The sequence below is a fragment of the Propithecus coquereli genome, unplaced genomic scaffold, assembly GCF_000956105.1.
Source record: "Propithecus coquereli isolate 6110/MARCELLA unplaced genomic scaffold, Pcoq_1.0 Scaffold82, whole genome shotgun sequence".
Lineage (NCBI taxonomy): Eukaryota > Metazoa > Chordata > Mammalia > Primates > Indriidae > Propithecus > Propithecus coquereli.
Window position 1 is genome coordinate 1139019 of NW_012154396.1, and position 14755 is coordinate 1153773.

Here is a 14755-nt window from a genome sequence, read left to right on the forward strand (position 1 = left end):
TATAAAGTAATTTAAAATAATTTATTTTTATCGTGTGTGATATATACTTCTTCATGTCTATACTCTGGAGGCTGTGAGATAATCATTAGGAAGTGTGTGGAACCAATCAATATAGGCAAATTGTGGCATTCTGAAAGCTCAGGGTTTTAAAAGTATTTTGAAGTTGCTCATTAGAATATTTAAATGGTTATTTTCTTGTTAATCACTGACATCAAGAAAGATCTCTTTAAATATTTGGGGATTTTTAAAAAATAGAGGCTCTTATTAAGTTTTTTAAAAATATAGTTAAACTGCCATTGATATAAAGATACAATACTATATTCTTCAGGCATTCTGGGAGGTCTAATTAAGTTACCATTTGAAGAAATGTATAACAGATCATTATTGCTGACAGTTTGAAAATAGGTAACACTGTTTCATTTATCATTAGAGATATACAATTATTTATTTCATTAATGTTTTGACATGTTTAGTTTCTGCTAAAAAGCACTATTTACAAGATGAACTCTTGTTTATTAGCATTATGATATTCAAGCATTGTCAATATTTGGAAGGATTGGAAAACCTATGATTATCTTGATTTGAAAGTACTTTCTTTAATTTCAAATTTTACTTCTGTATTCTGCACTATGCTTTCTTTACCTGCTTCTATGTAGAAAAACCCACGTTTGCTTTTGCTTTATAGAAAGGGAAAGTAAAGAAAGATATTTGCTGAAGGGAAATAGGATGGAGGGAGAATAAAAAGGAATGAGAAATAGGAATAAGTGAAAAGTTGAAAGGGAAGGCAAAGGAAGGAATGAAGAAAAGAGAAAAATCAGGTGTCAAAGACAAATCAGTTTGTGAGACATACTAAAACTGAAAAATTTGAATTTCTACAGATTATACATCTGTTGGGAAATGAAATGACTTAGAAAAATTGCAACTGAGTTTTACTGTTTTAAAAATAGCAATTCTAAAGTGCATAGTAGAAAACAGGATATTAATACTTTCCAGTTAGATATAAAAATGTGGGTTTATTTATTTTTCTTCTTTATTGCTGATTATTCAGTGGAGGGGAAGAAAGGAAGTAGCTTCCTGGGAACAAAAGTGTTGAGAAAGTTAGATTTTGTGATTCTTGGTTAGGACTGCTTGTTAACTCCGTCTTTTTAATTGACACAGCTGTGAACATGTTTAAATGACTTGTTCTTTTAATAGTAATACCTTGGGTATTACATACTGTCTGTATGCATTCCTATTTATTATAAGTTAGGACAGATAGGTACTACTGATACTATATTTATTGGCATTGTGTTGCAAGTAATCTATAATATGTAACTAAAAGACTCAGTGAATTGGCAGAAAATATTTTGTTTCAGTAAGATTAAATCAGCAGGTTTCACCTCGGATAAGTAAATACATTAGAATGAATTTTTCTATAAATCTCAGAATTGTCTCTGTAAGAATGGAGAAAATGGTAATTGTGTTTTATGCAAAAGAGATGATGAATTTTCCAATGTTCTTTGAGTCAAGAAATATTTTTTGAACTCCTGTTATGTTTTCAGTACTGTTTAGGCACAGAAGATAAAGTAGTGTCCCAGAAAGAAAGTGTTTCTGTAGATTCATCCTATTGATTTGGATAGATTGGAACAGAACTGAAAACTTTAGCCTTTATGAATTGTTTTCTAAAACATCAGAAGTGAGAAGAAATTATTTTCTCTATGTTACGGAGATGACATTTGATAAATCAACTGACCTTTTTTGGGGTGGAGGACAGTCTGATTTTTGTGTAGTCATCTAGATTCTTGTCTACTTCGTAACATAAGGTTGTGAACAAAAGTCAGCTCATCCATTCAAGTTGCTTCATAAAGGTGTCTAAATAACTAGTTTAAAAAAAATCAACTGAACCAATTATTCTGATTATAATGGTAACAATATTTAATTGTTTCAGTAAAATTTTCAACTTTAAGTACTGGCTTAAATAGAAATAATCATAAATTAAAAAAGAATATCAAATTTCAGATTTAGCATTATCAAGGAGAGTTATTTAAGACTAATAATTAGAAATACTAATATCTACTGCTGTTTTCATTCATGCAGGAGCCATCTATTTTCTGTGTCGTAAAGTTACCATTAGAAAGTTACTTATTATATATATGTTTTTTAGGTCAGCTCATTTCAGATCAAGTGGCAGAAATCGTATCTAAATACGACCCCAATGTTTACAGCATCAAGTATAATAACCAGTTAGCAACTCGGACTGCACAAGCTATATTTGATGACAGTTATTTGGGTAGGTAAAACCAAAATACAAACTATTTTATGGCGTTGTGGTATATTTGTCCTATATTTGCATATGTTACATAAAATATTTTATGTGAAATAGATTGATTTTTTAAAATATAAGAAATGTACAATTTCAAATTATTATTGAGTACTTAGGTTATGTTATATTTCAGTAATTGAAGTTGAAGAGTGATTATTTATACAATGACAATAATAGCTAACATTTAAGATATGCTTTCTATGTTCTGGGCATTGTACTAGGTACCATATTTGCTCATTTAATTCTTACAACAAGACTGTGAAAACATACATACTGTTACTACCCCCATTTTGTAGGTGCAAACACTAAGGCACAGAGAGGCAAAATAATTTACTCAAAGTCACTTTCTTATAACTTGCTGTTCTGAGATTCAGACCCAGGCAGTCTGACTCTTAAATTTGTATTCACTATGCTAAACTACAGTGTTGGTCTTTAGGATTTATTAATGTTTGTTCTCTCTCTTTAAATTTCTCTTATTTATCAAAACAAGTCATACACAACAGAAGTATTAAATAGTACTTGCTAATTTAAAGAATCTATTCATTGTTTCTTTTTGATGAAATGGAAATTTTCCCTGTTTTTAACAGAGTTCTTTGTGAAGTTAATAAAGCAATCTTATTTTCTCTAATAGTGATATCCTATTTGAGTCTTTAACTCCATTATTTCTTTTAAAATTCATTTATTATAGACATGAATCTGTTACCCCTAGAGGACAAAATGTTACACAATTAAAGGAGTTACTTGAAAATATGTTTAAGGAAAGCATATTCAACCAGTATGCTGAAGGTAGCTGTTCTTGCCCTAATGGTGTCTCATCTTTGGTTCCCCGTTTAGGTTATTCAGTGGCCGTAGGAGATTTCAATGGTGATGGCATAGACGGTATGAAGTACTTGAACTATATTTAATCCTTTTGAAAAAATTTAGATTAAGCATTTGAAACATATGGCATTGAAATTTTTCAGCAATTTGAAAGCTTTGTTATAGAATATAGCCGGAGAAATAAGGGTGATGTTAGCACGTTGAGGAGAATCCAAGCTTGGTCTGTGCTAAACTTCCTCTAGTGTCCACTGAAATTGAGACGGCCACTGTCAGCCTTGGCCTCTCTTCTGCTCCTTTCTAGTCCCCAGCACTGTCAGGGGTTTCTTCAGCTTCTTCCTCCTTGCTTTCAGCAAATTCAGTCCTCTGGGGGAGGCTTAGTTTCTTCTTTCTTTAGGCATGATTTGTTACCTTCTGGGCTGTGTCTATAAGGTTATTACCCCATCCTGCCTTTGTCCATCTGTCTTCCTTTGGAGCTCAATTTAGGAATCATAGTCTTTACCTGATTTTGATCACATTTCTGTGCCACAGCCACCTCTGCATTTCAGTTTGCTCTATATTATTATTCATTACTGTAAATGTAGCTTTTCTTCATTCTTAGGTCACTTTATTTTGTCTGTTTCTTGTTAAACAAGATTATAAATGACTTACGGGCTTATTTGCGTATATTTGAAAACCTTCCAATTTTTCTATATTTTGTAAATTTTGATTTTGTAGTTAACAAATGCTGGGATTATTATGGAATATCAGTTTTTATAAATCTGTTGTTTATTTTGTACTCAAGTAATAAAACTTAAAACTTGCTGACTTAGCCACTTTCTTCTGTAATTTCCAATGTTTGTCTTAAAAATGAACAATTTATTTTGTTTTGTTTTCTTCCCAGACTTTGTTTCAGGAGTTCCAAGAGCAGCGAGGACTTTGGGAATGGTAGGAAAGTTAAAAGGCTTTTTTAAAAAAAATCTCTGAGTTATCTTCTATTTTACTATATTTTATATACTTTTGTTTTTCCTGCACAGGTTTATATTTATGATGGGAAGAACATGTCCTCCTTATACAATTTTACTGGTGAGCAGGTATGCTTTTAAAATGTTATCCCCTGCCCTCTATTATATTAAATAAAAGCAGTATATATTGATTGGAGAAAATTTGGGAAAAGAAGAAAAGTATAGAAGTCACCGATAATCCAGTCAAGCAGATAATCCATCAAATTATTATCATTTTGGTGTATTTCTGTGTGTGTGTGTGTGTGTGTAAAAATTGGTTTACTCTGTGTTTTTAATTTTTTGTCTTGCTTTTTACATTCAACATTTTATCAGTATTTTCTGATATCTTAAAACTTTTCTTGCCAATATCAGATGGTTTAATGATTCCATAATATTCAATATTATAGATATAGGCTTTAAACATTTCACCTTTGTTTTAACCAAAGCAGTTTGCATAAGCAAAGCCTTGTGTATGGCTCATTTTTGGTTTTTTTGTTTGTTTGTTTGTTTTGTTCTTTTAGAAAATATAAAATCAAATTGCTCACAAACAAAACCACAAAAACTTCATTTTTCTTTGATGATGACATTAAATTCTCCTTTATTATGGAAAAAAGAGCATGGCATAGGTGTGTAAATTATGGATATCACAAGCAAACTTCATTTGTACTCCATGAAATAAACTGTTCTTCAGTTAAAAAGTCGTACTTTTTATACCCATTAACCATCCCCACCTTATGGGTGCAAAAATATAGTTAGATAGAATGGACAATATTTGATAGCACAACAAAGTGACTGTAGTCAACAATAAGTTAGAGTATACTTTAAAATAACTAAAAGTGGAATTGGAATGTTCCTAAACACAAAGAAATGATAAATTCCTCAGGTGATGGATACCCCAATTACCCTGATTTGATTAATTCACATTGTATGCCTGTATCAAAATATCACAGGTACCCTATAAAGATATACAGCTATTATGTACCCATAATAATTAAAAACAAAAAAAGTAAAGAAAGATCTAAATTGTCAAATTAGAAAAAAAGTACTTTTAAGTATTAGACATTCTCTGCAAGTATAGGCATATTGTAATATTCTGTATTGTATGTCTCAAATAAATAATAAGATGGTAGTGATAAAGGAAAAATTAACAGTAGTAGATTAAAAAAACCTCATAGTTTGCCTATCTGGGATTCAAGCCCAATTTTTTGAGATTGTTGGGCTTTGGAAAGGGATAGATTAGATGAGTGACTAGACTCATGGTCCCCAGAAACCTCATCCCATTTGTGTGGCAGCCAGGGTTGATGCAGAACATGGAGAGACTTGTAACTGAAGGGCAGTTAGTGTTGCTGCAGGGCTGGTGATCTCTTTGTGCTGTTGTGACTTCTTCAGCTCAAGCAGCTTCTCCTGTCTGATGTCCATGTTTGTCTCTGGATCCTGTTGCAATGTAGGAATCTCCCTTAACATTCCCTCCTGATATCTGAGCTAATCAAAGTTTGGAAGCACTGCTAACTTTTTTTTTTTTTTTGGTCTGTTGACTCATTCTTCACCTTAGTTTGTATTTAATCTGTCATCTCTTTTAGTTTTGTTTTGCATGTTGGGCTTTCTTTAGAACTTTCATGTTTCATATTTATTTCCAGCTAGGCTGCTCTGTCTGTGATGGCCAGTGGGCTCTTGTGGTTCTCAGACATTCCTTCTCCATATGCAGAATGAGCTCATGATAAACCCAAACACATTTGTATTGTATGTAATTCAAAAGCAAAACCATCTGGCAAGTAATTGATTGAGATGTGAGATAAAAATGACCTCTTTCCATCTTTTTCCGAACAGCAGTTTCTTTAGTAGCAATTTTACATAGGGAGAGCCAATTATTAACTATTATTAATAATTATTATCTATTATTCTCACTGCATAGGCATTCACATATAACTTGTTGGGTTCAATTAAAGCATCTGTCTGTGACTGTATGTCTTTCTGTTAGTGTGCCTGTGTCTGTTGTGCTTTGGAGAGTGGGGAGAAAGGGAGATAATAGGATAGTCCTGGGAAAGAGAATTGATTGTACTTGGATTTAAGTGGCATGTGTTGATGACACTGGAATGATATACGTAGAATATGTTTTGCCTATACTCTAGGAAAATAAATAAGCCTCATTACCTGATTGTCGTTGCATTGTCAGAATAAACGAGAGAAGACATTTAGATTGAAGCGCTATTGTGCAGAGAAAAAAAAATAACCCTTTCTATTTGATACATATACTACAATTGTTAATTGTCTAAACTAGTTGGATGAAATACCAACATTTTATTTTCATCTCGTTATCCAGATGGCTGCATATTTTGGATTTTCTGTAGCTGCCACTGACATTAATGGGGATGAGTAAGTTTAAAAAAATGTTTCCAGAAACAGTTTTCCTCTCATGTTTATGAACTCTTTACTAAAACTAAACATTTTTTCTTCTGTTTTTCTGTCCCCTTCATGCTAATCTTTCTATTTAAGGAAGCAATTTGAAGCAATTTTAATCATGAATGCCAGAAAACCTCTATGTTGGTCATAATTTTTTTCAATAGCTTTTATAACATGAAAAATAATTTTATGAATTACTCATAGTTTCTTAAAAGAGTTAAAGGAAGGTTTGGATTTAAAATGACTGCTATGATAATCATTTTGTGCTTCAGTGTGGCTGTGAGAGATGTAGAAAGAGGAAGACAGTTTTAATGTCTGCTAATAGGTGGAATATGATCTTGGCTTTGGTGAGAAGATTCTGTTCTTTTAGTTATGCAGATGTATTTATTGGAGCACCCCTCTTCATGGATCGTGGTTCTGATGGCAAACTCCAAGAGGTGGGGCAGGTCTCAGTGTCTCTTCAGAGAGCTTCAGGAGACTTCCAGACGACAAAGCTGAATGGGTTTGAGGTCTTTGCGCGGTTTGGCAGTGCCATAGCTCCTTTGGGAGATCTGGACCAGGACGGCTTCAATGGTGAGATCCAAGCTCAGCAACTGGGGGTCCCTGATTATCTGTGTCCACCTGGAAAAGTCCAATGTCCCCATCTGTAGAAGTTCGCATGAGTGAACCTTCTTCCTGGAAAGGTGGATTGGGTGTGACACACCAAGTTTAAAGATAGGCTGCTGTTTTTTTCCTTAAAAGTCAGAAAAGTTTTCAGAAGTTGACTGCATGAGTTTTTATTCATGGGTCCTCAAATTAGAGTGTTAGAACAGTTAATTTCTAAAAGAAAATTTCATCCCCAGTGGAGCCCACTGCTAGGTGGTGGTTAGTGTGTGTCTCTGCCTCCTGCTTGGCAGCAGTGCCCTCTACTGTCCATTTGGTTACAGTTGTAAAAAATGCTCCCAGGCACATTGTCAAGGCAATGATGACTCTAATGCAAACCTCGTGCATGCCTCAAAGGTATGATTTGCCATTAATACATGGGTTTTTTTTTAGTGTTATTTATTTATTTATTTATTTTTTTAAATTTTACCAGTCAACTAACAGACAGCAAGCCATTAATATTTTTAAAGCCATAACTTTGTTCTGGCTGTCTGGAATGTTCTGAGGGTGGTTATATCTCCCTTCATCTGTCCTTTAAAAGGCATAAGCCCATTGCTTTATAATAGTCCCATTTCAATAGCTGTCAATATCTCTGAAAAATAAAGTTGGCTTTTACTATAGCACTCTTTTTAGAAACATGAACTATCAATGCTAAATTACCGAGATTTTTTTTTTTAAAAGAACACTATTAAAAACTTTTGTAGAGATCACAGAATAGAGAAGTTGAACTATTAGTTTGTTTATGTAAGCAACAATATAGTAGGTATTAGCCCCCTTAAAATGTAAAGAAAAGTTGTATATTAAGAAGAAAACTTCAAAGATACGGATGACTAATATGTCTCAAATAGTAGTGGAAAAGGAAATGTTGCTTGGCCTCAAGATTCCACACCTGCCTCCTGAGCAGGTATATGTCACGTACTAAAAATGTCATCTCGAAGATTAACCCAGGAAGTTTCAATGTTAGTGAAGAACTACTCAAAGGTACATTTTGCTTCCTAAAATAGAGTGTTAAAGATTTTTACCACCAAGAGAACTTAACATAAATCAAATGGCTCTATGGTATAAACTTCATAATAAAACATGAAAAGAAAACTGTAGAATAGACTAAATCATTATTTTTTTTTTTTTTCAGTACCAATAAGTCTTTATTTATTCATTGTATTTTCCCAGGGAAAGTAGAAAGGAAGGGAAAAGAGTCAGCATGTGTGCTACAAAATGATTAGAAAATGAGAAAGGAAGTACCCAATACAGCAAAATCAACCATCAAATAAACATACCCCAGGATGGGGTCCACCAAAGCCCAAGGGGGCTCAGTCTCCTGCAGTTCAGGAATGAGGGGAAGGGATCAGGAAAAGAACAGACAAGTACAAGCTTTCCTATCCTCCCTCCCTCCCCATAAATTCAAGATTTCACACAAAGCTTTGGTTTCTAGCAGTAAACATGGAGTTACATTCGTCCGTCTCCTATTAAACAATCTTGTGGCCACTTTGCCATAAGTTTCTTGCACCTGTATAATAAAAGTTCCTGAGTGACTTGGATATACATTCATAATCCCTTTCTTGGTCTCCTGCCTCGACTTTCTACATGGAAGGCCCCCAATTGCGTACGTCTCTCTACTTTTGGATTACAGATTAAGTAGGTTTGATCCATCCAAAATACAGCAGTGTTTCAAGTGTTTGGCATGAATCACCATCAAGAAATGGTCTTGACTTAAGAGGTTGGGAACAAGGGATGGAGGGTTCCTAGCTTCTTCAGGAGTTTTACATAAATCATTGAAGAGTTGTGGAGACATCCCAAGAATTAAATGCATTATGTGTGTGGGTGTGTAGGTTTTCTTTTGGGGGGGATGGGAAAGAGGGTAGGGAGACAAGTTTTTAGGACAGAAGATCTGGTGGAAAATAGGAAACGGGAAGGGGAACACAAAAAGGTTGGTGTTCAAGATCCCCACTTCAAGAAGAGGGCCTCCCCAAACTAATGTTTCAGATCCTTTTGCCTGGTGCAGAACCTTCTGTCAAAGATGCTTTGGCTATTTTTCTTTCAATACAAAAAGAAGTTTGTAAACAATAAAACCCCAAAAGAACATGAAAACCAACACATTATATTTACACAAACTAGGCTACCTAGCAATCACCAACTCAGTAAAGTCCTACAAAGCCCAGACAAATACAGTAACTAGAGGGGGGCAGCATTTAGGGGAGACAAGAACCCAGGATCAGACACACACCACCCAATGCATTCTATTGCATTTGTCCCGTTTCAACACAGTGAGGTAGGTTTGTGCTGATCTCACAGCATGTAAACAAAACCCCCTTTGCTCCTTCAGCTGCCATGACACTATTAATGACTACTACAGCAGGGCAGGACACTGGCTCCGGGCACCACAAAAGGCCTCATTTATGGGTCTCCCTGGAACCTAAGAAATTTGAAAGGTTAAGGATTTTAGTCCTCGATTCATATATCCATCCCTTAACAGCATAGGATGAGTACAGGGGTATTGGTCTTAAAACTTATCCTTACTGACTCAGTTTTTACAAAAACACACATACATCCTGTTGTGCATGATAGACCTAGCCTAAACCAGTGAAGGATGGATCGGGTATGTAAAGCATGTCCTGTGCCCTAGGATTAGACAACCCTCACCTAACCTTGGCTTCCTCTGGGCCTTTCACCTGGCCCAGCCTCTTCTAACTTCTCTGCACCACCTTTTGCTGTTGAGACTAATTTCTAATTTTCCAGTAGGAGGTGATCAAGTCATGGGGCAACCCAGTTAGAACCTAGTCTCCCATGAAACATTTTCAAGGTGGAAGGGGTTTCAAGTAGACACTATGGCAGAAAAGACAGCTCTAATTGGCAAAAATGAGGTAGTTCAACAGGCTATGCACTCCAAATAGTTGCTCTCTATGGTGATAAAAACAACAAAAAACATTCCTGCTGTGCAGACCTGGAGATGCTGCCAAACTTATCCCTGAGATTGCTCATGTACCTGAGAACACAGTGCAGGAACGAGGGCCTTAGATTAAAATATACAAAAATACAAAACCATAATATTTATATTAAGAAAAAAGTTAAAATGCACGAGATACGTCATTCGCACACAGCTAGTGCAGTTGGCATCCTGGAGAAGGTGGGACTCAAGGTGCAGTTACCCAAGGGAGCAAATAAATAAAATCACATTGGCCCAGAATGGGGTGGGAGTGAGCTTAGGAGCAGCACATCTGCAGCTGTTCTCCCCCAACCACCCTTTTTGCCTGTCATCACTACCCATTGCTTGGGACAGTTCCCAGCACCCTATCTCAAGAATGGGTATGAGAATACAAAATGTGGAAAAAACCCTGCCTTAACTCCTGAGAGAGTCCCTCCCACAGAATGTAGTGGCTTGTGGGTGGGGTCCATTAATCTGGTCTTGTACTTAATCGTTTCACTCTGGCATGGGCATATTATTACATATCCTTCTTTAAAAGGAAAACAACTTCCTATCCAGGCCACTTTCAAAAGCTAGAGATTCTGGGGATGGAGTCTCAGATAAAGCATTTAGGTTCTAGGGTGATTTCCCCGTAAAGCCCTCCCTTGCATTTGGATAGAGCATGGGGAGGGGGTAGGGTTCCTTTGCTTCACCCTTTCCCCCCACCAAGAGGGAAAAAGGGGTGATGCCGTGAACCCGGCCTGAGATACAGGGCATTGCCAACCTCCCCCAACCCACCCTATCCCCACTTTCTCCACTCTGCCTGCTCATTGAAACTTCGTCATAGCAAAAGAATGGCCCCCAGCCACTGTGGCTCAATTCTGGGCCTCTGGGAGCAGGGCAGGGCTGTGGATCTCTTCTTCCTCCTGAAAGTAGGCTGGCTTTCCCTGCGCGCTAGGGGCCTGCTGGGCCTTCAGTGGACACCAGGCTACCATGTGGCTGATGCTCTGGCAGAAGTGGCACTTCTTGGGCTGGGGTGGCAGCTTGCATTCTTTAGCATGATGGTCTAGACCTCCACAGTTGTAGCACCTGTCTCCTTTTGATCTGCGCTTCTCCATGTTCTTCCCCTTTGGCCGCCTCTCACTCCCGATACAGAACACCCCACCAGGTCCAGTGACTCGGATAGATTCCAGGCCTTTGGCAGATTTCTTAAAGGTGAACTCGACTGCCTCACCCTCCTTCAGGCTCCGGAAGCCGTCCATGCGCAGCTTACTCTGGTGCACAAAGACGTCCACAGTGGGGTCGAGCGCGACCCCGGCGCGGGCGGTCATGGACGGGAAGCCGAACCCCATGCGCACGTTGAACCACTTACAGATGCCGGCACCATGTAGCAGCTGCGGCTCGGCCGCGGCCCGGGCCGCGTCCTCCGCCGCCTTGGCACAGCCACCTGCAAACTGCTGGTTGGACACGGAGCCCATGGCCCCTGCTCAGGCCGCTGCTGGCCCCGGAGAAGTCCGGAGGCAAAGGGGTGGTTCGGAGAAGAGGCAGCTACATCTTCCCCCGCACAATAGCGTCAAAATCATTATTTTTTGATAACAAAAACTACCTAGTAAATACAGAGCCAAGTCTGAAGTTCCACCTTGAATAAAGTTAAGGAGTTCTTTGCTGTTAATGTATAGCAGGGCGTCTGACTCTGAGGTTTTCTGGGCAGGCGTGGACATGTTTGTTGTCACCTTGTCCTGAGGATATTCCGGCCACTTTAAAGAAAGTGTTCTCAATATCATGATCTAGACAGCATCTCATCCTGCTTTCTATATTTTTATTAAAATATATTATCTGTCAACAAATATAAACAAGAGCTAAAAACATCGAAGCTTTACAAAGATTTTACAGAGATTTTATCTTTTACAAAGATTTTATAAATTGATGCCATAGAGAATGATTATGGTCTCCCAGGGTTTCTCCTTGGGTCTTACTGTCCCAAATGGTAGATTGTGAAGGATAATGCCTTCGGTGGGAAATTATCTGTGCTGTATTTATGTCCACTTTATTTATAGCTATCTATGATACATAGTTACATATATATGCCATTAGTTATAACCTGGATCTTTTTTTCTGTTCATACCTGGTAACCTGAAGTGCTATTGCTCCTATATTCCCCTTTTCCCACCTACCCTTACCAGGAAAACCCGGGGCATTATCAAGAGGGATATTGAAAACAAAACAGTAAAGCTATGTTCCATAATTTTCTACAGCCCCAGGGTAATTATATGCAGTTTTTGTCTATATTTCTCTAGAAAAGCAGAGGAAAAAAGAAAAAAACAACTAAAATGATCAAAGGAAGAAACTGATTGCATGAAAATGTAGGACTTTTCTGATTAGACAGATGACAGCTAAGAGAAAATAATTAAAATGTATAAAATAATGAAGGGTTTAGAGAAGTTACAGATAATTTTGATTAAATAGTCTCTGAACATTAGAGCCATCTTTTGTTAGGAAATTATATTTTAATAAATACTTTCTTAATGCTTATGTCAATTTAGAAGTTATCTTTTAAAGCTTGAAAAGGATAAAAGGAGGATACTTTTACATAATTTAAATACTTAATTTTTAAGGATAGCAAATTCTTAGTTGGTGTTTTCTGCAGGACAACCACTCTTATAGGTGCTGAAAATGGGAGGATAAATCAGGGCCTACCCATGTCCTTAAGGAACTCAGTATCCAATGGGGGCTACATATATGAAAACAAACAAACCCTGCAAACACAGTGTTTGAAATATTTCTGGGCATAATGGTCTCATAAAGGATGAGTGATCAAGGTATTTTTGGTGTGTCAGGGGATATGTCATCGAGGAGGCTTAAGACAATTAGGATACATTAAGGAAATTGAACAATGTGGTATGGCTGGTCCATAGGGGCTGGTATAGGCAAGGTGGACTTGTCCTTGCTCTCACAAAGCTTACGTTCTGTGGAGAGCCATATAGTAAGTAAACAACGGGGAAATTCAGATAGTGATAAACACCGTCGGTTTTAAAAAACAAAAGCAAGGTCCTGTGATAGAGACTACCTGGGTAAAGGGTATGATAGAGAGAGTAGAGGCGAGCGCAATGCTGATAGTGGTCAGAGAGGACCTCTCTGTCGGAACATCTGATCTATTTAGACAAATGCAGGGAAAAAGGCCTGGAAAACTCAAGGACTCTTAGGGCGGAGAGAACAGCAAGTATAAGCCCAGAATTGGGAACTAGCTAGATGTATTTGAGAAACAGAAAACTAAAAGGCCAGGATTGCTGGGAAGAGTGAATGAGGGTAACAAGTTGGGGACTGGGGATGGAGGAGGAATGAAATTTGCAAGGTAAGCAGTGGACAAGCCAGGTAGGGTTTAGATCTTATTCTAAATGCTTTGGGAAATAATTGAAGGATTTTAAGAAGAGGGTGGGTGCGACATGATATGATGAATATTTGGCCATTTTGAAGAGAATGTGTTATAGGGGTAAGAGTGGAAGGCTGCTTAGAGGCTGCTTTAGAGGTCTAGGGAAAGGGCAGCAAGGGCTTGTCTAGGGTGGTAGCAGCAGAGAGAGAGAAGTGCACATATGTGTAGTATATTTTAGAGTTAGAAAAGGTCATTTGGTATCTGGGTTTTTTTTTTTTAATTTAAAACATTATTTGTTTATGTTATTTCAATATAAGTTGAGCAAGATTAAGATGAAATCCTAACTTTCTAATTCCTGAGCCAGATTGACTTCTTTTCAGAAAAAAACAAAAACTGTGCATAAATAAATTAACTAGAATTTTGAGAACCAAAATAAACTTTAGATGAATCTTTTGATGTCCCCTTCCCACCCACCGCCGCACCCCTCTCATTTTAAAGATGAAGTATTTGAAGTCCAGAAAGTTTAAGTGATTTGTCTAAGGTCAGACCCAGAATGTCTGGCTCTAAATTAATGTCATTTCTACACAATTTTGCTTGAATTTCCTTGATTTAGATTGTTGCTTGTGAATAAAGAGTACCCTACTGAACTTTGAATCAATATTTGACATGATAAATGGGTTCTATAAATATTAAGATCTCCATATAAATAATTGTAAGTACTAAGAGTTTCTTTCCTCCATCCTGTCCTCTTCCCTCTTTTCTTTCCATCCTTCCTCATTTTCTCCTCTTTATTACTTCTCTCATTCTCCTCCTCTTCCCCTTCCTCATTTTGCCCCACAGATATTGCAATTGCTGCTCCATATGGGGGTGAAGATAAAAAAGGAATTGTTTATATCTTCAATGGAAGATCAACGGGATTGAATGCGGTACCATCTCAAACCCTGGAAGGGCAGTGGGCTGCCCGAAGCATGCCACCAAGCTTTGGCTACTCAATGAAAGGAGCCACAGATATAGACAAAAATGGATATCCAGGTGCTTTCCCATGAATACATAGAGCTCTTAGATTTTTCAGTCCTAATTGCAGGTAGTATTAGTTACTGTTCTCTTGATTTGTATTTTAAATCATTTCAATTCGGTATTTCAAGTATTGATCAAACCTCTACTATTGTTCTCATCACTGAAGGGGACATGAAAAAAAGATAGCTCTACTTCCTGGAAGTGTACAATATGAAGCACATGCTCTGAATTTTTTTCTTTTTTTTTCTTTTGATACAGAGTCTCACTCTGTTGCCTGGGCTAGAGTGCCGTGGTGTCAGCCTAGCTCACAGCAACCTCAAACT

At 37.2% G+C, this 14755-nt stretch overlaps 1 protein-coding gene and 1 pseudogene across 2 annotated transcripts in view; one reads left to right on the forward strand and one right to left on the reverse strand.

Annotated features, from left to right (window-relative positions):
* Nucleotides 1–14755, forward strand: part of ITGAV (integrin, alpha V) — an 87878-nt gene that overhangs the window by 36279 nt on the left and 36844 nt on the right. For both annotated transcript variants that reach the window (XM_012663651.1, XM_012663652.1), the window contains exons 7-13: nt 2144–2269; nt 3137–3181; nt 4002–4045; nt 4135–4191; nt 6422–6474; nt 6872–7074; nt 14256–14447. In XM_012663651.1, the coding sequence (XP_012519105.1) occupies nt 2144–2269; nt 3137–3181; nt 4002–4045; nt 4135–4191; nt 6422–6474; nt 6872–7074; nt 14256–14447 (720 nt within the window). The remainder of the gene's footprint in view (nt 1–2143; nt 2270–3136; nt 3182–4001; nt 4046–4134; nt 4192–6421; nt 6475–6871; nt 7075–14255; nt 14448–14755) is intronic.
* On the reverse strand, nt 10921–11523 carry LOC105825771 (annotated as a pseudogene).